Source organism: Crotalus tigris, unplaced genomic scaffold, assembly GCF_016545835.1.
Source record: "Crotalus tigris isolate CLP2741 ecotype Arizona unplaced genomic scaffold, ASM1654583v1 scf7180000024340.7048381, whole genome shotgun sequence".
In the NCBI taxonomy this organism is placed as follows: domain Eukaryota; kingdom Metazoa; phylum Chordata; class Lepidosauria; order Squamata; family Viperidae; genus Crotalus; species Crotalus tigris.
This window is the reverse complement of record NW_024100510.1, coordinates 5,773,159-5,796,894: the sequence shown is the minus strand read 5'-3', so window position 1 is coordinate 5,796,894 and position 23,736 is coordinate 5,773,159. Positions and strand designations below refer to the sequence as shown.

At 41.7% G+C, this 23,736-nt stretch overlaps 1 protein-coding gene across 2 annotated transcripts in view; it reads right to left on the bottom strand.

Annotated features, from left to right (window-relative positions):
* The window catches only part of LOC120300404 (centromere protein Q-like), a 28,648-nt gene extending 4,913 nt beyond the window's left edge, over window positions 1-23,735 (bottom strand). The window contains exons 1-6 of one of the 2 annotated variants that reach the window (XM_039326367.1): window positions 23,639-23,715; window positions 17,460-17,651; window positions 11,244-11,301; window positions 7,216-7,324; window positions 6,546-6,614; window positions 2,331-2,460 (exon numbers count right to left, since the gene is read on the bottom strand). In XM_039326367.1, coding sequence (XP_039182301.1) covers window positions 2,331-2,460; window positions 6,546-6,614; window positions 7,216-7,324; window positions 11,244-11,271 — 336 coding nt within the window. In that variant the 5' untranslated portion in view covers window positions 11,272-11,301; window positions 17,460-17,651; window positions 23,639-23,715. Of the gene's footprint in view, window positions 1-2,330; window positions 2,461-6,545; window positions 6,615-7,215; window positions 7,325-11,243; window positions 11,302-17,459; window positions 17,652-23,638 lie in introns of both variants that reach the window. The other variant, XM_039326366.1, reaches the window with a different exon arrangement.
* Between the last annotated feature and the right edge of the window lies 1 nt (window position 23,736).

The following is a 23,736-nucleotide window of genomic DNA, read 5'->3' as shown; positions in this document are numbered from 1 at the left end:
CCCAGTCTTATTTTTTGTTGGCCTCCAAAAGAGGCACCAGGTTTTATTTTCGGGGGGGGGGGGATTTTTTCCACTCACCTCCGGCACTGACAGCCCCGCCCAGCTGGCCTACTTCTTCTGTGGCCGAAGGAGCAATTTCATTCTGCAGCTGAGAATGGAGCTCCGGCCTGCATTTCGCAGTCAAAGGCCTTTCTGGAAGGCCACTGCAGCCGAGAACCGAGCTATGGATCAATCCATAGCTCGGTTCTCGGCTGCAGAGGCCTTGCAGAACCAAGCTAGGGATTAAATCCATAGCTCGGTTCTCGGCTGCAGTGTTCTTCCAGAAAGGCCTCTGACTACGAAATGCAGGCCTGGGGACCCCGCAGGATAAATGGGTCAGCAAGGAGAGGCCTGGCTGCAAGGTAAGTGGTGCGTGGGACAACTCCATATCCCCACCCCAGCTTGATTTTTGGCTATGTGCTTCACTCCAAAACTAGGGCTTATCTTTGGGGTAGGACTTATATTAGGCCCACCCCCAAAAATCAAGCTAGGGTGGGAGTGGGGGGGGGTAGAGCTGCCCCATGCACCCTGCACCTGCTTACCATTGCAGCCAGGCCTCCCATGAATTGACACCTGCCTTGCCTCACCAGCCCACTTCTTCTACAGCTGCTTGGAAAGGCCTCTGACGGAGAAATGGAGGCCGGGAGTGACGCATGTGAGTAGCTGCAAAAGTGGGCCTGCTGGGCGCAGTTGTCAGTGCTGTTGCCGCGAGGTGAGACTGTGGAAAAGACACCCCTCCGCCGAAAATAAGAACTGATGCCTCTTTTGGAAGAAAAAAAAAAAAGTCCTGGTCTTATTTTCGGGGAAACATGTTATTCTTATTCAAAATTAGTCTTACATCGTTCAAAGTCATAAAATCTTTTATGCATTTTAAACTTTTCTGATATAAGAAAAACATTGATAAATATATCCTTTACCATCAAATATTTTGATTTTATTTTACTGTTGCTTATTTTGGTTCACATGATTTAGTTATATCTTCACTAACGTTTATTTGTGCCTTTTGAGAAGTATAAATCAATTTCACTCATTTTATAAAATTCTGCCCAAACTTCATGAGTTCCAAAACCTTAAAAAAAAGTCCAGTGCACATTGTCAAAACCTTTTTTGCATCAAAAAAGATCAGTGTGGCTTGCTTTTCTTTATGTTATTCCAAATATTCCAAAATTTCAAACTTAGTTCTAACATCATCCTTCAACAACTGTCTTTTATGAAAAAACCATGAATTCTTACAAAATAATTATCTGTCTTTCAGCTAAAATTGTTGTAAACAATTTGTAGTCATCATTCAATAATATTGGTTTGTAATTTAATTAATAACCCTTTTACATTTTTTTTAAACAAAGTCTCTCTTGTTTTTGTTTGGCAGAGGAAATCTCTCTTCATCTGTATATTATTTCTCAAGGTGATTAAAAGGTGGGGAAGACAAAGCTTAACGTCCATGTTGGCGCCCTTGCAAATAAGAGCACAGAAGGAACCCTAGAACTCTAGAGGCTCAACTCCCAAGCCCACTGCGAAATTTTTTCCATTGTGTTGTAATTTATTCAGAAGAAACCATCAATCAAAATCCACCTCCAGTGTTTCAAACTGTAGTTGTTCTCTGCACCTTTGAAGAGTATCAGCCCACTGTTAGTCCCCACCAGAAGCTTGATTGGCTGTGTAACACTTCTAATTCAATTAAAAAACTTCCCTTTAACAGCTGTCAAGTTTCTGGAGAATACCATGAACCCAAGTCTGAATTGTCAACATTGCTGAATCAGTTGGACTGGAACTGAATCCATCAATGGACTTTATGCATAGTAGCATAAGTCAAAAAAATTAATTGATTTGCCCATTCAAAATGCAAATTTGAATAAAGCTAATTATTTGAATCAAACCACAAGTGATAATCAGAGCTAATCTGCATATTTATATATTGCAACAATAGTATAATGGTTGATTAGCAGCAACTGATTTATTTCATAATTCTTCTTAAAGAAAAATAAAAAATAGGTTAAAAGGGGGAACAATAATGTGATACTCCTTTTTATAAGCATCAGAGTATTTTGGAATGTATGAAAAATTCATAGATTTATTGTGAAATGTTAAAAGATGCTTGGAGTAGTAATAATATATGGATGGACATAATAAACAAAGTCAGGCAAGATTGTTAATTGATGTTGTAGCAACATTCTAATACAGCCATGGGAAAATTTCATTCGTAGAACATTGTTTAGTATATCATATTAATTATTTATTCACACAATGTTACTATATAAATTCTTAAGCTCCATCCTTTCTTCGTTATTTACCTCCAGATACTCCAATTCTTCTTCCATTAAAATATACTTTTTCTCTTCTTCTTTTAAAATCTTTTGCACTCTGGTCAGACAATTCAGCTCATCCACAGGAACTTCCAAAGTTTCAATGCATTTTAGAAACCTTCAGTAAAGTATTAAATAACATTATCATGTTATGCTAATACTATGACGATTATCTGTAATATACAAAATTATGCAATGAACATATCAAACCAGTTAGAAATAATTTGATACTAGTTAGTCTGCTAAAAATGTTTCCCTGTTGAAGATTAATGAAGTTCTTAAATTTGTAATGTATTTGCTCCCCACCATCTCTGCACTGATCTTTGGCATCAACAAAAGAAATGTACCAAGCACTTGGCCCATAATTGAGAAAACTGTTAAAGTTCAAATCTGTCTATATAGTTCAGAGGTCTCCAACCTTTCCAGGCTCGCAGACTGGAGGGAAGGAGAGCAGCTTCAAAATTGGTGCGCACATGCGCACAGGGCCATGCACACTGGCACGGCACTAGCAGCCCCATTCGCACATGCAGCATGTGCTGGTGCCATGTGCATGCGCGAAGGGCTGCACACACCCCACAGTGGCTAGTGGCCTGTTTGTGCATGCACAAACGACTAGCCCCATTTGTGGCCATTTGTAGCCTCCCTCAGTCACGTAACTGCAATTTACTTTTTTTTGCCAAAAAAAAAAAAAAAAACCAGGTATTTCCGCAAAACCCCTAGCAAACAATGAATTTGCTTACCTGCCACAGTGTTTGTCTAATGACTGCTGGAAAAATCGGGGTAGTCATATGATGATCTGACTGTTACAACTTATAACCATAATTACCAGGCTAAATTACAGTTGTAAGTCGAGGACTACCTATATATCATTTAATGCAACATGTCTTTATCTGGATAGTGGTAATGCACAGTTAAATGTTTGAACTCAACACATAACTTAGGCCTTTGTCTTAGTAATATAGCTATATTCTACTAGGGTAAAGCAATGTAACCCTAAGTTATAAACCACAGTTATTTGGTTCAAACATCTACTTAAAGCAAAACTAAAGAAACCACACAGTGGCTTAAGATAACATATGTCGTTTTCCCCTCAAAATGCCTATATGGATCTTGCAAGGTTTAGAATATTCTTATAACTAAGAGTGGTACTATTTAATGAAAGAAATATTTTTAAAAAAAGTAAAGCCACACATATTGGCATCACAGAAGAATATCAAAGAAATAGTGGGGTGGATGCTTTAATACATATTGTATTATATAGAAATAGAAAAGGTTATTTAGCCTGCTGAAGCAATTTGCATAAAATTCAGCAAGCTCTGTAACTTAGCAAATTTAAATATCCATCTTTCTCACAAAAAGCCTCTTTGGGCAGTTTATAATATTCTTTCTCACATATGCTTAGAAGTTTACAAATAATTCAAACAGGAAAAATGTCCAGATGAATTAATTTTTCTTTATTGTAAGGTTACTTTAAAAGAATTTTGCATGTCTGAAAGTATATTTTCCCCCTTTACAGTTCAAGAAACTAGGAAAGGTCCCTTCTGAAGTGTATGACCATATTCCTTCCATGGATTAAATTGCCTCTTATCCAATTTCCCCTGGCAGTGGCTCTTCACCCTGTGAATCATCCAAGGGCATTCACACATACCATTATAGTTACTGAGCAAGGTTTATAGATTGTTGGTGCTGCTAGTTCTTATCTTATAACCATTTGTTTAGCATGGGTTTGAAATTACAACACTGGAAAAAGTAACTTACAAGTCCTCATGCGTACAACCTCACACTTTAAAGTATGCCCAGTCACATGCTCTAAATTCAGGCGCTTGGCAACCAGCATTTATTTATAATGGTTGCAGCGTCCCAGGTCATGTGACCCCCCCCCACTTGCAACCTTCCCAGCTAGCTTCCAACAAGCAAAATCAATGGGGGATGCTGGATTTGCTTAATAACCATATGATTCACTTAGAAACTGCAGTGATTTGGTTAATTTCTGGCATGATTCACTTAACAACTGCCTTGCTTAGCAACAGAAATTCTGGTTGCAACTTGAGACTAACCTGTAAACCATATTTTCCTACATCTGCAAAAGGAAGTAGAGGTGCAGAAGAGAACAGCTGCATACTAGAATGTCATTTCAACACACACATGCACTAACGTGCACTAACATACAACTCAGATAAATATGCTCTTTTTCTTTATCATTTCATCTTTTAATAAGGTGAATGTATTTTATTAGGTTCTAATTGGGCAATAATTCTGACTCTATGGGCAGAAATATTAAAATTCAGGAAAGAAACAAACCAATGCCATTCTAATGTGTTTTTTTCCTTAAAAAAGGAGAAAAAAATAAGAAATGATTTCTAAAAAGCCTAATGCCATTAGGTGCTGTCAGTGACAAGCTAAACGTGACCCACCATATGGTATAGTTGCTCCAAAATAGCTAATACAGTTGCAGACTACATTAGAAGAAGCACTGTATAAATAACACGTGAAGTCCTAATTCTGAGGAGTTTCAGAAACACCGTTTCTTGGCTATTAATTACATAAGGAAAGAAACCCCTTTCTCACTATTATACTATCGTTTGATGTATATAGGTAGTCTTCACTTATTGACCACTTATACAGTGACCGTTTGAAATTGCAATGGCCCTGAACCTTAGAACTTACTAGTTATATTTACAACTAATCCTTAATGTTCCAGATGTCATAGCTCCCATCTAGTCATGTGATTGAGATTCAGGTACTTGGCAACCAACTTACATTTATAATGTGCAACCCACATGGTCACATTATGGAGACTTACAACCCTTCCTGCTGGCTTCTCACAAGCAATGTCAATGAGGAAGCTGACAGGAAGGTCACAAATTGTTCCATCTACTCTCCAACCTTCCTGCACTGCAGCACCTCGATCTCCAAACTTGCATGTTGTACCTAGCCTTCCAAGCCCTCCCCCATTCCTGCATGTTCTTATGCCGCCTCCCAGGGCCTATCCCATGCTCCTTATCTGGGACACCCATCACTTTCTGGTTAATGACCTGCATATCTTGGGATTAAAATGGCAATCATGACTTTCAGGATTGTCTAAGCCAGGGCTTTTCATCCTTTTCACCCATTGTACCACTTTTAGGATAAGGCAATATCCGAGTACCATCAGTTGCCCAACAAGGTGTCAAAAACTTGAGGAAAAAAAAAAAGGAAAAAAATGATAAAGTACAGGTAGTCCTCGACTTACAACAATTTGCTTACTGACTGTTCAAAGTTACAATGGCACTGAAAAAAGTGACTTATGACCATTTTTCACTCTTATGACTGTTGCAGCATCCCCAGGGTCATATGATTTACATTTGGATGCTTAGCAACTGATTCATACTTATGTTCAGTGTCCCAGGTTATGTGGTCAATGGCTGGGGGGGCATGGTCAGCTCATCACTCAAGTTGTGGGGTGCCTGTGGGGGGGAATCTGTGGGTCTCTGGTGGAGGGGGGTGGGACTGGGGTGGGTGCCTTCCTTCCCTTCCTTTGTCCCTTCCTCCTTCTCTCCCTCCCTTTCATTGTCCTTTCCTTCCTTCCCTCTTTGTCCCTTTGTTTTCCGCAAGCAAGCTGGGCAGGAGCCGTTCACTTGCTAGCCCTTCCCCCCCCCAAACACGCCACTTGCTCACTCACCCTTCCTCGCTCGCTGTTCCTCCGAAAACAGGCCAGTCTGCCCCTTTTATACCTTTTCTTCTCTCCGCCCTCCTCATCTCTTCCGAGCGCACCAGAAGCTCCAATTAGTATGTCGCCACAGATCCTGGGGATTCTGGCAAGCTCTGCAGCTCCAGCTGATCTCCTCCAGGTCTGTGTGGCTCCATTTTAATTGGTTCCCTCCCCCACTCCAATTAACTAGGGCTCGCGTACCACCAGCCAGGTGCTCGTGTACCACTGGTAGTATGGGTACCACGGGTTGAAAAGCCCTGGCAATGAAGTCATGTGATGTACTTTCCCACCACATTGCTTAGTGAAGGCAACCCTGGCCCCCGTTGCTGTCGTAATCTGAAGACTAGCTGTCTCTCAATTTCATGGCAGTACATTTCAGTATCTGACTCCTGGTCTAGAAAAAGAGACCCTAGTTGAACTGCAACCACACCCAGCTAGCCAAGGTGCAGCTGATTAATGCAAAAGCAATGGTATTACACTGCTAACAGCAGACAACTTATTTTAAATATCACCTTTCCTTGAGGATATTCAAGAGCTTTTCATTTTCATTGTAATCTTCTGTAACTTCATAGAGAACAGATCTGTAAAGAGAGATGATATATTAACATTTTTCACCCATATACACATTATGTGATATTTTTATGTCCTTGCTTGGAAAAAGTGTTAATACTAGACACAAAATCATTTGCACAACAAGATATCCTCAGTGTAAACAGGTTTGATTTGTACCTTGCTTTCACTTTTTGAACATTTCCTGTGAAATTGTTAGCATTTATATAATGGGATGATGTTATATAACATCAGATGTGTTCGTTTATATACAATTAGTGCAATCAAAACTATTGTGCAAAAATTCAGCTAGCAATCGATATCAATTTCTTTTCATCACAGAAGTATCTGTTTACATGCACACTGTGCAACTGAAATTACTCTGCAAGTGAAGAAATTGTTCGTTATTCCAGATGTGTCCATTTGGGTGAAATCAGTGCAATCAAAATTATTGTGCAATTAAACAATCATTCAAATTGGCAAAAATCCAGCTAGTAATCAAAATCAATATCATTTTTCATTCCCCAAATTATCTTAATTCAAAGTTATCATTATTGATGACAACTGGATTTATTAATATAGGTGAAACATCCCAAATGGGAGGAGATATATGGAGAAAAAATTACTACTTACATCATTGTCCAATGGATGTTGGATTTTAGACTCTTTTTAATGCTCTTTGGGAGTCGTTGATATTTCACTTCTTTTTTTATTTTTTTTCTTTTTGAAGGTTTTGTTTGAACTGCAAAAAATAAGAAATGCTGAAAAACCTCCACCTAAATTTGGTTAGACTGCTGTACTCTATAACACATACTTGTATTATACAATTCAAATGAGATACATGCAGTATCTTCTCAGTAAAATATTTCCTTTATAAACAGTAGAGAAATTACAACAAAAAAAAAATTGAACCAATGTGACAAAATTCTGGACTGATTCTCAAAATCTTAGGGTTAGTTGTTCAATAAAACTGATTTTTATATCAGACTTATTGAAGTATAATTCCACCAAGAAGACAACCAACAAAGGGTAGAATGACATAAAACAAAATCTAAAATATTTCCATGTGATTTTAATTAAGGAATTATAGTTCCATCTGGCATCCAGTTTTAAGTTTTCTGATTTAAAGTTCAATAGTTTGCTTAGACATTCATACAAGCTTCTCAATATGCATCTCAAATAACAGACCTAACTGACCCTTACATATTGAATACATTTAATATTTCATCTATTTCAGGTTCTTTTCTTTGCCTGCTAAATAAGAGCCCAGAAATAATTATAACCTTGTGGGGTTCTTCTATACCTGTCAGTTGCAGTTACATGGTGTCTATCTCAAAAAATCTTGGTACATTCTTGCAGATACCCTCCAGGAGATCTTATTTTTTTAAAAAAAACATTACAAAATAAATAAATGTACAGATTTTATTTCCTTGTTAAGCAAGATCATGCAATTCAATATTTGTCATTTAAAAACTAACTTTGACAAAGGGAGTAGCAGCATTGAAAGATCAGAAATGAGGAGGTGATAAGCCGCCTTGGAAAGCCAAGGGAAATCATCAAAACAATTAAAAAACGAAAATTAGAATATTTCGGACATGTGACGCGACACCCAGAAAAATACGGCATACTCCATTTAATCATCCAGGGAAAGATTGAAGGCAAACGAGGTCCAGGCAGAAGAAGAACATCGTGGCTTCAAAATCTAAGGGATTGGTTTGGACAAAACTCAGCAGCACTTTTTCGTGCGGCTGCTGAGAAAAACAAGATCGCCAATACAATCGCCAACGTCAGATAACGGATATGACACAAGAAGAAGAAGATTGAAATAATTATTTTCTGCATGGAAAATTACTATTAAATGGATTTTTGCTACAATAGTAATAGTTTTATAATCATATTGGGTATACAGTTATATTTCTGATTTATTTCCTATGTGGTGATAAAATAAAAAGCTTCAAAAAATTATCTATGATTAATGAAAACTTCGATAATTGTGGATTACTAAGAAAAGGTCTTGGCTAGTTAATATGTTTGAAAGTTAAATGATTTCTTTTTTGGTCTCCAAAGAATAAAAATAACACAAAACTCTTAAGTTTTGTTAGTTTATGAGATATATATATCTCATAAAGGTAAAAAAGGATATATGCAGTGTTATCTTCATTTTAGATGTCAAAAGGGTCTCTAAGTCTCTCTCTCCCTCCCTCTCTCTTTCTGCCCTTGATCTGCCAGTCCTCTTCCCCCACTCTCTTTCTTTCTTTCTTTCTTTCTCTCTCTTTCCTCTCTTTCTCTCCCTCTTTCTCTCCCCCCCCCCTCTCTCCCTGTCTCCGATCTTCTGCTCACCTGGCAAGTTGGCTTCAAGCTGTTCTCCAACAAGCTCAGGGGTAGACAACCTCAGCTCTTTTATGACTCATGGACTTCAACTCCCAGAATTCCTGAGTCCGCGTAGGTGGGCTAGCTAGCTCTCTCCTGCCCTTCCTGCTTCCTGCAGAGACGCAGCAAAGGGAGGAGCCCCGCCCAAAAAGTTTTTCAGCTTGTTGGAGAACACCATGAGTCTACTTTCTTTTATACACACACACACACAGAGAGAGAGAGAGAGAGAGAGAGAGAGAGAGAGAGAGAGAGGAGAGAGAGAGAGAGAGAGAGAGAGAGAGAGAGAGAGAGAGAGAGAGAGAGAGAGAGAGAGAGGTGCAAGTGCCTCTCTCTGTAAATGGCAGAGGAGGCTGGGAGCCACAGGGGAAAACTCAGAGCCACATGCGGCTCCGGAGCAGCAGGTTGCTGACCTGTGGATTTACTTGTTCTGTCAAATTTGGTGGGATGAACCCACAAATGGAACATACAGCTAGAGGGATTTAAATTGTTTAAAAGAATAGACCAAATAAAAGAGGAAGTGGAGTTGCACTATATATAAGAAATAACTACATCCCAACAGAAATAGAGCTCAATAATGATGGAAACTATCTTGAATGCATTGGGTCAATATAAAAGGGGAAACAAATGACATTTTCATAGGTTTATACGATAAGCCACAAAACCCAGAGAAAATAAACTTGTTGCTAGTCAGTTAACTAAGGTATGTAGGAAGCACATCATAATAGTAATGGGGGACTTTAATTACCCTGACATCAACTGGGAGACAAACTCAGCACCAAGTAGAAGATCAAACAGATTCTTGACAAATCTAGCAGAAAACTTTGTCTCCCAAAAGGTAGAGAAGGGAACTAGGGGATCAGCCATAGTGGACTTAATTCTCACGAGCAGAGATGAAATGATAGGTGTTGAAGCTATAGGAATCGGGGGGGGGGGGGAGGCGATCATGCAATATTGGAATTCAACATTATGAAAACACAAGCAATAGAACATAGTTCAAACTAGAGTCTTGGACTTTAAGAGAGCTAATTTCAATAAACTTAGAGAGAGCTTGGGAAGGATTCCATGGATGATTTGGATGAGGGGATAGATGGGGAACTCATCAAATTTGCAGACAGCACCAAGTTGGCAGGAATAGCCAACACTCCAGAAGATAGGCTTAAGATACAGGATTAACAGAGGGATAGAATCAAGATCACGTGAAATGTTAATACCACAACGCCTTGGTAAGACCACTTGGTAAGAATGCACTTGGAACACTGCATCCAGTTTTGGTCACCACAATATAAAAAAAATGTTGAGATGCAAGAAAGAGTACAGAGAAGAGCAGCAAAGATGATCAGTGGACTGGAGGCTAAAACATAAAGAACAATTGCTGGAATTGGGTATGTCTAGTTTAATGAAGAGAAGGACTAGGGGTGACATGATAGCAGTGTTCCAATATCTCAAGGGTTGCCACAAAGAAGAGGGAGTCAAGCTATTCTCCAAAAGACCTGAAGGTAGTGACAAGAAGCAATGGATGGAAACTAGTCAAGCAACCTAGAACTAAGGAGAAATTTTATGACAGTTAGAACAATTAATCAGTGGAACAACCTGCCTCCAACACTGGAAGCTTTTAAGAAGAGACTGGACAACTATTTTTCTGAAATACTACAGGGTTTCCTGCCTGAGCACGTAGGACTAGAAGACCTCCAAGATCCCTGGGTGTTGTTTTTAATTATTATTGTTGTTGTTAAAATATTTTTACAAAATTAACATTATCTTCTATCATTTGATTTTAAGTTTGAAATGTTTTAAACATTTCTTTTGCTATGTATGATTACACATTTTCATTTTATGTAGTTATTTGATGCAAAGAACCCTGAGATTTTTAAATAACAATATATTTGAATGAGTATTTTCTTTTTATTGTCCAGCCTATGTGTAAGTTGCTTACATTTATAAAATTGTTTATATATGTCCATCCCATCCCACATTCTGAGCTCTGTAAGTATCTGGACTTGAATTATAGTTCAGCAAACAGCTGGAAAACATTGAAATGGAAAGGAAAAATTCATAAAATATGCAAGTATAAATAAGGAAAAAAGGAATCAACATGACAAACATTTTCTTTTGTTGATCACTGCCCAAGTTCTGTCTGAGATAAAGATAATCAAGAGACAAGAGTAATTTCCATTTCCTACCCCAAGTGAATACAGAGTCAAAGGCAAGATTCATAATTCAAAACAACTGCATTACAAATATGTCTTAGTCACTCATTTTCAGGGTTCTCATAAAAAATAAGTGCAAAATACCTTTAGGAAACTGTGTTCCCTCCTCCATCGTCGGAAACACCGGTATTACTAATTCTTGCTGTGGAAAAACATGCAGGAACAGGACATTCATATTTTAAAAATTGGTAACAGATTTTTAAAAATGTATGCTATATACAAGTTGGCTTATCAACCTGCATGTTAACCTTTTTTATGTTAACCTTTTTATGCATTTTATTATATCCATTCACAATCTTTTGTCAATCCTGTGTATATTTCACTGGAATCAAGTCCCATCAAATAGCGGAGCTTGCTTCTGTCTGAACCCTTGTTCCTTAAAATACCCCAAAAGTTTCTTCTTTATAAATAAGCAATATTTTCTGTTGCATTTATGAGATATTTGAATTTTGTATCTTACTTCTAAGATAATCATTGTACTCATCATTCTCATACTGGATCTAAAAATGTTTTTTCTCCCCAATCCTATCTTTATGTTGTCCCACAGAATTTAATTTTATTTCCTTACTGCATGTTATTGCATAATAATGAACAGCTTTAAAGGCAAAGGATAATTCAAGTTACTGAATAGTCCTCACCCTATGGTCTCTAAATGTCATCTAATTCATTGGAATATATTTCTAACTAGATAAGCTTAGAATTATGCAGTATTGTAAATTATTATTAGAGCTTGCAAAGGATCTGAAGGACACTTCTCAAACCATGTGGTACAAGAAAAGCATCCACCCCCAAACAACCATGCCCTCTGAAAAATCTGGTCCAGCTGTTTCCAGTCTTTTTTAGAATAGAATAGAATTCTTTATTGACCAAGTGTGATTGGACACACAAGGAATTTGTCTCTGGTGCATAAGCTCTCAGTGTACATGCAAGCAAGGTGATAAATTATGAACCTAATCATAAAATATCATAACATAATAATAAAATATTTCCTATATCACTTATGTACATATGCTGGACCCAACAGATAACTTTTCCAGCAAAATAAAACAACTCTTCATTTGCAAAACCCTAGAACAGTGATGGCGAAACTTTTAGAGACCGAGTGCCCAAACTGCAACCCAAAACCCACTTATGCATCATCAGGTGCCGGGTGGTACGGGTGGTGTGGCCCATTGGCTGGGTGTGGCCCATTGGGTGGGCATGGCTGTGGTGGTAACGGCAGACTGGGTGGGACTAAAAAGTTCAATCAATCAATTGCAAAATCTTTTTTTCCCTGCGAGAAGTTCAAATTGACTAATTGAACCTTCTTATTTTTTTGCACATGGCGGCAGAGGCCTAAAGAGAAAAGATTTTATAAAACCCAGGTGAAGGCCTAGGACTGGGGCGACGGCTTACGTGCACACAGAGAGGGCTCTGAGTGCCGCCTCTGGCACCCGTGCCATAGGTTTGCCATCACTGCCCTAGAAGGAGCTATGTTGAACATTTGGAAAAAGCATGTGCCTCAAATGACCAAGTGCCACGCTTCCTTTGTGCCAATGCATTGAAAATTTGTTGTAAAGCTCCAGCAATGATCAACAGCATTTACTTTACATTAGGACATATTCCCATGATAGCTGCTGATACAACATACTTTCATCTTTAGAAACTGCTCAGCAACATATAATTTTCTGGAATACAATACAAATTCATTAATTTTTCCTGGACATTTAGCTCCAAAGGACCCATTAAAAGATGAGGTTACTCTACTTCATTGCAACAGTACATAAGATAATTGTTATATTTTTATTTATAAAGACCAGTAACCAGAACTAAAATTCTCATATAAAGTTCATACTCATGCAATGGCTTCAACTTGTGTTTTACCACTTTATGTCCAATAAAAGATTTTAATAGCTTACTAAATGATGTAAAAATAGATACTTACAGGTAGTCTTCATTTTATGACTGGTTGCTTAGCATCTGTGGTGTTTGCTTTACAACCACAGAGTTTTAAAAGGTCAGGGCAGAAAATATTTATGTGTCCACGCCAGAAAAATATACAGACATAGCACCAATCTTTTTACCAACACTTCAAAACTGCTGAACTTTATTCTCCCTTTATATAATAACTATTCAGTCTGCTTATTGCAGAGCATCTATACCTCCTAGTGGCCAATCCACTTTAATTACACATAATAATGTCTAGTGCTTTTCCAATAGATGTATTTATGCAAAAAATTGAAAATCAACGCTTTGCATATATTCACTATATTTTGAAAATATACTTTTTTATCATCAACACGTATGCTATGCTCAGAAATGAATGGTATATTGAAAAAGTAGGATTTTACACCTTTCATTTGATCTTGCTGAAATCAATGGCACTTTCTTCTGAGCAAACACATACAGCAGAACTGGATATTAGAATAAAATTCTAGTCCTTTAGATAAAAATCAACCTATCTAACAACGACATAGAGCTGTATTAGCAAAAAAAGTAGGCAAGAATGTACTCTGCCTTCAGTTATATATAAAAAGGTGACATAAAAATCTAATAATAGTAATATTAGCTCACTTAAAGCATGAGAGCCAGATAGAAGCAAAGCTAAAGATATTGAGCTAGAAATTATGAGTTGCAGTTCAAGTCCTGTCTTAGATAGCTTGGGTTATTTTGTAGCAATTATTCTCAGTCTTAAGAATGGCAAATCAGAAAAAAGCCGCATGGACTTGTCCATGTAGTCACCAGGAGTCAAGACTGACTAAAAGGCATAAAAAATAAAATTCCCAATAAAATCAAACATTCTCAACTGAAGGTGTAAAATTTAAACTAAACTTGTAGCCAATGACATTTTAACTGATACTTGGGGGACAATTTTAGATTGCAACATGAATGGTATGAAATTTTAACAACCTAGATTCCTGTTGTGCAGAAAAGATTTTAGGCTTTGGACATTTGCCCAAATAGTCTCAAAATTAATCTAGATAGAAGTGGCGTTGTCTTTTCTCAGCATGATGATGGATAATCCACGGATTAGGTTTCCTGAAGTCCCTTCTACCCAATAGACTAAGTCTGAGAGTTAGCCACGCCTCCCACTGGGCCGTGCTGCCCCAGTTCCGATGAAGGCGAAGCAGCAGACAAAGTCTGACGCGTTGGTTCCCCTACCCGACACAGGACCTGACAGGCACCAAAGGGAAGGAAGTGGATTATCCATCCTCATGCTGAGAAAAGGCGTTCAAGTAAGACAACGCCTCTTCTCCAGCATGAGGATGGATAATCCACGGATTGGGACATACCAAAGCCTACACTGTCCCTATGGGGGGGAAACAGTCAGGCATGTGTCCCTCCGGACGGCACCATACATTGTAGCACCTTCCAGCCAAAAGAGGCATCAGCGGAGGCAAACTGATTGATCTTGTAATGTCTAATAAACGGGGAGGGAGACGACCAAGTCACTGCCCTACAAATCTCCCCAATGGGCGCTTGAGTCGCCCAAGCCGCTCATGTTGCCGCACTGCGGGTGGAATGAGCAGCGGTATGGCGAGGAATGGACAAGGACTGGGATTGGTAAACCTTGGCTATACAGGCCTTCATCCACCTACCAATGGTTGTCGAAGAGACCTGCCCCAAGGAAGAGGGCTGGAAGGAAATGAAAAGCGTCTCTGATTTGCGGAAGGTAGAAGCCTGCTTGATATATCATCTCAACGCCCTGCGCACATCCAAGGTGTGCCACTGGCGCTCCAGGTCATGAGTTGGACGGGGACAAAAACTCAGTAGTATGAGTTCTTGTGATCGATGGAACAAGGAGTTCACCTTAGGAATGAACATTGGGTCCATTCTAAGAATTACACAGTCGCCACGAAAAACACACAGGTCCTCCCTGAGAGTGCTGCCAGCTCAGAAATGCATCTGGCTGATGTTACTGCCACCAAAAAAAGCTACTTTCATTGACAAAAAAATCATTTCACAAGACTTAAGTGGCTCGAATGGTGACTTGGTAAGAGCCTATAAAACACATGAAAGATCCCACGAGGGGTATCGATGGACCGTGGATGGCTTTGTGTTGGTCGCCCCCTTGATGAAGGAGTGAATCACCGGGTGATGTGCTAGAGAGGAAGAATCGTCAGCATCGTAGCTAGAGCCACTACTTGTCTCTTGATGGTATTTGGCGAAAGACCTTTGTCAAGCCTCTCCAGCAAATATCCCAAAATGTTTGGGACAGTGACCAATGACATGCCAATATTATTCCTGTTACACCAGGCGGAAAAATTCCTCCAAGTAGAATCATAAATTCTGTTGGTAGACTGGCACCCGGAGGCCTCAATCATGGTGATCACCCTCAGTGGGTAAGACAGCTGAGTCAGGCGTTGCTGCTCAAGTGCCAGGCGGCTAGCTGGAGCCATTGCGGATCTGGGTGTTGAAGAGCCCCCTGGCTGAGCACAATGCGATCCGGAGGGATCCTCCACGGGGACGAGATAGAAAGACTCACGAGGTTGGCAAACGACGGACGCCCCGGCCAGTATGGAGCAATGAGGATGACCTCCGCCCTCTCCTGCAATATTATGCGTATTACCGCCGGCATTAGCGGAAGAGGGGGAAAGGCGTATAGTAGACCCCCGGGCCAAGGACTGCAAAGTGCGTCCACTCCTTCCGCCTCTGGAGATGGGAAACGGGAGAAGAACCATGGGAGTTGTGAATTCTCCGGAGACGCGAACAGGTCCAGAGCTGGGTGACCGTACCTCTCCGCTATCTCTGCAAATAAAACTGGAAGCAGACGCCACTCTGAGTGGTCTATCGTTACCCTGCTCAAGGCATCCGCCTGTCTGTTTGTCTCCCCGGAAATGGAAGCTGCCTTGATGGAAGAGAGGTTGGTCTCTGCCCAGGAGCATAGTAGCCTGGCCTCTGTCATGAGCGACTGGGACCGGGTGCCTCCCTGCCAGTTCACGTGGGCTTTTGCTGCTATGTTGTCCGTGAGGACTAGAACGTGCTGCCCCTTCACCCTGTGTCTGAAGTGCCGTAAAGCTAGATGTATGGCTCTGAGCTCCAGCCAGTTTATGCTGTGCTTCAGGTCTCGTGGGGACCACCGTCCCTGAGCCAACTGGGATTGGAGATGAGCCCCCCAGCCAAAGAGGCTGGCATCGGTGGTGAGAGTGAGTCATGCCGGTTCCTTGAAATGCGCACCTCCAGCTATCGTCTGGGAAGTCCACTTGCTGTCTGAACTGACAAAGACTGTATGAGAATGTCGTCCAGATAGCACTGGATCCGTATTGGAACCAGTCTCAGGTGTGCGGCCAGAACCGTCAAGATCTTTGTGAACACCCTCGAAGCGGATGACAGACCAAATGGTAGAGCTCCGTACTGATAATGACAGGAGTTGTAACAAAATCTGAGAAACCTGCAATGTTGGAGAAGGATTGGTACGTATAGGTACGCCTCTGTGAGGTCTATAGATGTCAGGAAGTTATGCCTCCTGATGCTGGCCGGGATGGATTGTAGAATCTGCATCTTGAACTTTTTGTACAGTAGGTAAGTATTTAGCCTTTTTAGATCAAGAATGGCTCTCCATCCTCCCGAGGCCTTCGGCACTACAAAGAGGATGGAGTAAAAACCTTTCCCTATCTGTTCGGTCGGGACTGGCTCTACGGCCTTGATGTCCAAAAGATGAGTTATCGCCTTGTTCATGAGGCTCCTCTTGGTTGGGTTTAAGGAAACTGGGCACTGGGTGAACCGATCTGGTGGTCTGGATAGGAACTCCAATGACAGACCGTGTTCTATGGTGGATAAAATCCAAATATCTGTGGTGGTGGCTTCCCAGCTGTGAATGAAGAGGGAAAGCCTGCCACCTATGGGGGGTGTCCCTCCCTGGAGTCATTTATTCCTCCTAAAGGGACGGAACCCGCGCCTCGAAAGGGCCGCTTTGATTGAACCTGCTGCCTGGGCCTGGCCCCAAAGCGGTTCGATTGATGCTCGCCTCTGGGGGGGGGGGAAAGAGCGGGGTGGTTGTGACCACTCCATCCCTAAAGTAGCGCGAAAGGTTTGCTTCCGATAATACGGAGTAGCTTTCCTGTCCGCCCGTCTAGCCTGGTGTACTAACACCTTCTTCTTGTCCCGATTCTCCACCAAATAGGGATCGAGACTTCCCCAAATAGATGACCCCCAGTGTAAGGTGCAGTGGCCAAACGCCATTTGGACTTTATGTCCGCACGCCATTGTTTCAGCCAGAGCAACCTGCGAGTTGATACGTTTGCGGCAATTGACCTGGCCAAAAATCTGGCTGCGTGAAGGTGGCATCCGCCATGTACTCTGCCTTAGCAAATAACTTACCCAAGGTTTGGTGGGCCCGCACCTGTTCCTGGCGAATCATGGCTTGAAGCTTCCAAAGCCAAATGATAGAAGACCTGGAAAAGAAGGACGCTGAAGTGGAAGCCTTCACTGCCCATCCGGATGCCTGATGTGACCTGCGCAAAGAAAATTCCGATTTCCTTTCCTCCGGCTTCAATGCCTCTGCCATATCACCTGGTATGGTGGAGGGAGAGAAGATAGGGGTCAATGATGTGTCTACCGCCGGTAACTCTAATAAATGCAACAGTGACGGGGCCACATTGAAAAGTTTTTTATCAGTGGCCCCTGGAGCAGGGGGAGCACTAAGACTAGCCCATTGCTTCTTTACCGTATGGATGAAAAAAAGGGACACAGTATATGTTTTTGGGTCACGGTAGGCTCAGGAAACAGTGGGTCAGGTGAATGACTGGTGGAAGGGGTAGATTGTGGTTCTTGCTTGGGCGCAACCTTAGATGCTGCAGAGTCCTTAGCTAGAATGGACTTGAACAATGTGCGATCAAATAATCCCACGAAGGGAGTGGGTTCCTGATGCGTTTCTTCATCCTCCGGCAAAGGCGGATCCCATGTGTCCTCAAGATCTGAATATGACCCTCTGTCCGGAGATGAATGCTAAGAGGCGGTAGAGTAGGCATATTCCAGAGGCTCAGAATAAGACTGGGTGGAGGATAAAGGCTTAGGCCTCTGTAAGGAGGCAATACTCTGTGCCAAGACCTGAGTGAGCATTGATTGAAGCTGTTCTGGCCAGACAGTTTGAGGAATTTTGGGACGGAGACCAGCTGCAGTGGGTGTGAATGTGACAGAGGGCCCTGGTTGAGTACTGGGTGGTGGGGCTGCCCAGCTGACACTTGGATCTGGAATCATAGGACTGATGGACCTCTGCTGGGCCTCCACATCAGGGGAAAATGGTCTGTGGACCTGAACAGCCGTGGTTAGTTGTGGGCCAAACAGGGCGCCCTCAGACGTGGTAGTGGAAACTGGGGGAACCTCCCTCGGAGTCTCCCTCTGGGCCTTTGAGAATTGCCTCTCTAGGGCCAAATGTCTCCTGATGGCTTCCTTTTCAGCTGCTTTGGAAGAGCTTTGCTAGCCAAAGTTTTGTCCCTTGCTCTCAGCTTCCCTGCTGCCTCCAATTTGGAGGATTTACATTTCTTTTTGCTTGGAGAGCTGGTAGGAGACAGGACAACCTGAGGTTGTTTATCTTTTGCCATTACGATGGAGATCCTTCAGTACAGGACTGAGGATGGATCTCAAGGAGAAATAGGAGCAAAGAAAGGTTTGATTGGAGACTGTTGAAACAAGACTGGTAAAAACATTCTCTCCTGAGAATGCTACTGTGAACTACAGTGTAAGGCCTGATTTGATGACTGCTGGAAACTGGTAAAACCAGTGTAAGCTCCTGATAATGCTGTTGCGGGAGGCCAGCAATCCTTTAGAGTATTAATTGTGGAGCAACAATCTCAAGCGAGGAAGTGGTGAAACTTCCAAGGGGCCAAAAATATTGCCAGAGGCAATGTCAATTAGATGCGGCTGGATAAATAATGGGAAGGCCCCAGGGCGCCAGCAGCACAAACGGACTGTTTCCCAAAATGGCGACCGTCCACATGTGAAGTCACTACAATGTAGGCTGAAGGCACACTAGATTGGATCTTGTAAAGAATTATATTCTCTCCCACAGTTACACCACCAGAATACAACTAATCATCTAGGACAGGGGTAGGCAACCTCGGCTCTTTTATGACTCATGGACTTCAACTCCCAGAATTCCTGAGTCAGCTATGCTCAGCTATGCTGGCTCAGGAATTCTGGGAATTGAAGTCCATGAGTCATAAAAGAGCCGAGATTGCCTACCCCTGATCTAGGAGAACAATTCTGGATACAGAGAACCCGTGGAAAATCTATTCAAAATGGCGGCCGCCAGCCACGTGGCAAGCCAGGGAGTCCGGTAACCAGCAGGCCAGAGCCCAGCCAATCAACAGACAATCGCAGCTTTAGCTGCACAATCTAGACAAAAATGTCACAGAGATTTTAGCAAGAGGAAAAACTGCTCGAGAAAGGAAATAAGCCTCTTGAATTACACAGCCGGTTGCCGGCCCCAAAAGAGCGGTCACCGATCGTGCGGCGGACCAGGGAAGCTGTAAATCTTCTGGCTGAATCCCAGCCAACCAGCTGCAATTTTAAGAGGCTCCGGAGGTCCACCGATCATAAATAACGATTGGCGGAGTCGCGCTCGGCTGGCTGCAGGAGAAATGCCTCGTGAGCTCAAAAGCTCAGAAGGCAAGGGGGGGAGGAGAGAAAGAGTTTTGAAAAAGAAAGGACAGAATGAAAGAAATAGCACAAACTCCAACTACTCCAGAAAGAGAAAGGATAATACACGGATTGAAAAGGCAAAACCTGATATGATCTGAGAGGGAACCAACGCGTCCTGCTGGGTATAAGACTAAGTCGGAACTGGGGCAGCACGGCCTAGTGGGAGGCATGGCTAACTCAGACTTAGTCTATTGGGTAGAAGGGACTTCAGGAAACCCAATCCTGAATGGGTTGGATTATGGATTATCCATCCTCATGCTGGAGAAATAGCATCTTCTCTGAACCCTTGAAGATATTCTGTCTCTAGACATAAAACACCAAATTGGATAGTCCATTGCCATTAAAGATATAAAGAGAAAAACACAGCATATTAATAAGCTGGGAGAGGATTGTGGGGATTAATGTTTGAAGCTATTTCTTCAAAAATCTCCTATTTTCCTCTCTCCAAATATGTGAACAGGTATTGATTAATCGAGGATTTGAATGAGCAGCAGTGCACACACAAAGGAAAGTTAGACCAAGTTTGCTCCATGCAGGATTATAAAGTGCCATAAGCAATTAAGCTTTTTGTTATTGTATAACTCAGAAGAATAACAATTTCTGTTGTTGTCTTCTTTCTATTCTAAGACACACTGCTTTATGATTTTAAGTTGTTTGACAGACAATTATATCCAACATGTGTGTTAGGAAACACAAAGTTGATATGCTGCCTATTATATAACTTTCCAAAGCAGTAGAATCCTGTTTGAAGCAACTCTGGAAACTTTTTCAGCATTTCTTGTTCTGTCCCATATAATAAATCCTTTTTCTACTTTTCACAACTGCTTCACTTAACTCATTTTTATTATCCATGGTAAATTGTGAACTATGCTTGCTAATTCAGGATTAATTCCAACAGGATTCTGGGTTTGCATTTTCTTTTATGTTCTTCTTCCACAAAAGTTAAGGAGATAACCTTTTTAATTCTTTGGCTCCTATTCCTGTGACAATGTATGCAACAGAATAAGGTTTGCAGACAATTTTCAAATTCTATCAAGATATAGTATTCAATTACTGTCCCAGAGTTTAAGCAAATATATTCTTTCCTTGGGGTAATCTATTAAAACATCATTGGTCAAAATGGGGATAATAACAACAATAAAGTTGGAAGGGACCTTGGAAGTCATCTAGTCCAGGGGTCCCCAACCCCCAGTCCGTGAACTAGTACTGGATGTGGCATGCCAGCAACCGGTCTGCACAAACAAGCAAAGCCCCATCCGTGGGATACAGGCAGCACACAAAGCCACATATCCTCCAGTCCGCGGAAAAATCTCTCTCCATGAAACCAGTTTCTGGTGCCCAAAAGGTTGGGGACCTCTGATCTAGTCCAACCCCCTGCTCAAGCAGGAAACCCTATACCATTTCAGACAAATGGCTGTCCAGTTTCTTCTTAAAAACTTCCAGTGTTGGAGCATTCACCGCTTCTGGAGGCAGGTTGTTCCACTGCTTAATTGTTCTGTCAAGAAATTTCTCCTTAGTTCTAGGTTGCTTCTCTCTTTGGTTACTTTCCATCCACTGGTTCTTGTCCTGCCTTCAGGTGCTTTGGACAGTAGCTTGACTCCCTCTTCTTTGTGGCAGCCCCTGAGGTATTGGAACATTGCTATCATGTCACCCCTCGTCCTTCTCTTCATTAAACTAGACATACCCAATTCTAGCAACTGTTCCTTATATATTTTAGCCTCCAGTCCCCTAATCATCTTTGTTGCTCTTCTCTGTACTCTTTCTAGAGTCTCAACATCTTTTTTACATCGTGGTGACCAAACTGGATGCAGTATTCCAAGTGTAGTCTTACTAAGGCAGTGGTTCTCAACCTGTCGGTCGGGACCCCATTTGGGGTCGAATGACCATTTCACGGGGGTCGCCAAACAAGGCTGTCCGCCATTTTTTCCCCCTTTTCTTTGGCCACGCCCCTGGCACCCGGTGATGTATAAGTGGTTGGGGGTCACCACAACATGGGGAACTGTATTATGGGGTCGCGGCATTGGAAAGGTTGAGAACCACTGTACTAAGGCATTGTAGAGTGGTATTAATACTTCACGTGATCTTGATTCTATCCCTCTGTTAATGCAGCCTAGCACTGTGTTGGCCTTTCTGGCAGCTGCAGCACACTGCTGGCTCATATTTAAGTGATTGTCCACTAGGACTCCGAGGTCCCTCTCACAGTTACTACTATTGAGCAAGGTACCCCCTATACCATACCTATACATTTGGTTTTTCTTGCCTAAATGTAGAACCTTACTTTTTTCACCATTGAATTTCATTTTGTTAGATAGTGCCCAGTGTTCAAGTCTGTCCAGATCCTCCTGTATCTTAAGCCTGTCTTCTGGAGTGTTGGCTATTCCTGCCAGCTTGGTGTCGTTTGCAAATTTGATAAGTTCCCTATTTATCCCCTTGTCCAAATCGTTCATGAAGATGTTGAAGAGCACTGGGCCCAGAGCAGAGTCCTGGGGCACCCCACTACACACTTCCCTCCATATAGATGTGGTTCTATTGAGGACCACACGCTGAGTACAGCCAGTCAGCCAGCTAGGGATCCATCTGGTGGTGATGCTGTCTAACCCACATTTTTCTATCTTATCAAGTAGTAGGTTGTAATCTACTTTATCAAATGCCTTACTAAAGTCCAAGTAAATTATATTCACAGCATTCCTCTGATCCACTAATTTTGTCACGTGGTCAAAGAATGCAATAAGATTTGTCTGGCATGATCTGTTTTTGACAAACCCATGTTGGTTTTTAGTAATGACTTTGTTTGCCTCTAGGTGCTTGTTGATTCGTTGTTTGATTATCTTTTCCAGAATCTTCCCAGATAGTATAGTATGTAATGTGAATCGCACCCAAATGCCCCTGATTGAAGCAAGTATTACCCTAGGCCAAGGTCCCCAATCTTTTGTTGGACACCAGGGACCAGTTTCACGGATAAAGGTTTTTCCGCAGCCTGGAAGGGGCATGGTTTTGCCTGTTGCCTGCATCCCGCAGATGGGGCTTCGCTTGTTTGTAAGGCTAGTTGCTGGCATGCAGCGGCCCGGTATCAGTCCATGGATAGGGGTTGGGGACCTCTGCCCTAGATTGTATGTTTGGCATTTCACTGCCCTCTGTCCTCACTACTTCTAATGATATTAATGGGGTTGCTAGGAAGGAATAGGATCCCCCCCACTTAGGGGGTCCAGAAACATAGTCAGCTCTATAAAGGAAAGACCCCGGAGTCTTGTGTAGCCTTGTTAACTATGGGTTATCTTTGACAATATTCTGAAAGGGCTTGAAAATCTGGCTGTACCAATTTTGCCCAGGCTACGGTAGGATTGCTGGAGGTGGCTAACAGACTAAAAGATTCTACTTCCATCCAGTGCATACCTTGCTCTCTTTCTCTCTATCTTTGTCATTTTTGAGATTAATTTTAATGTTAATATTTGTTATTTTAATGTTTTATTCTGTTGGCTTTTAATTATTATAAGTCACCTGGAGTCGGCTCTTGGTGAGATGGGCGGTATATATATTTCATAATACAATAAAATATTAGAAACCCTTTTGCTTTATTCAGCCAAACATGGCAAAGCACACTTTGGCTTAACATATCCTGTCCATACGGTCATCCAAGACTAAGATTTCAATGTCCACATAAACCCGTTAGTTTTTCAGACACCACACGACTCTCTTCTCGTGAACGTGTGAAAATGCTAAAGGGAGTACCGTATATTGCAACTCATCCTACAGAAGTAACCCGCGTCGGCTGAAAGCGTGGGCTCTTCTTCCTCCAGAACTCCCTACTGAAATGCCGGTTGTTACAATACAGGCTACCTACGTATTTTGGAACTCACCGTTTTTATTCCTACGATCACTCCCTCTCCAGATTGACCGCTCGTACAAATTCAAAAACCGCGGGCTGAGTTTCCCCGTAGACGTCGTGCGCAGGCGT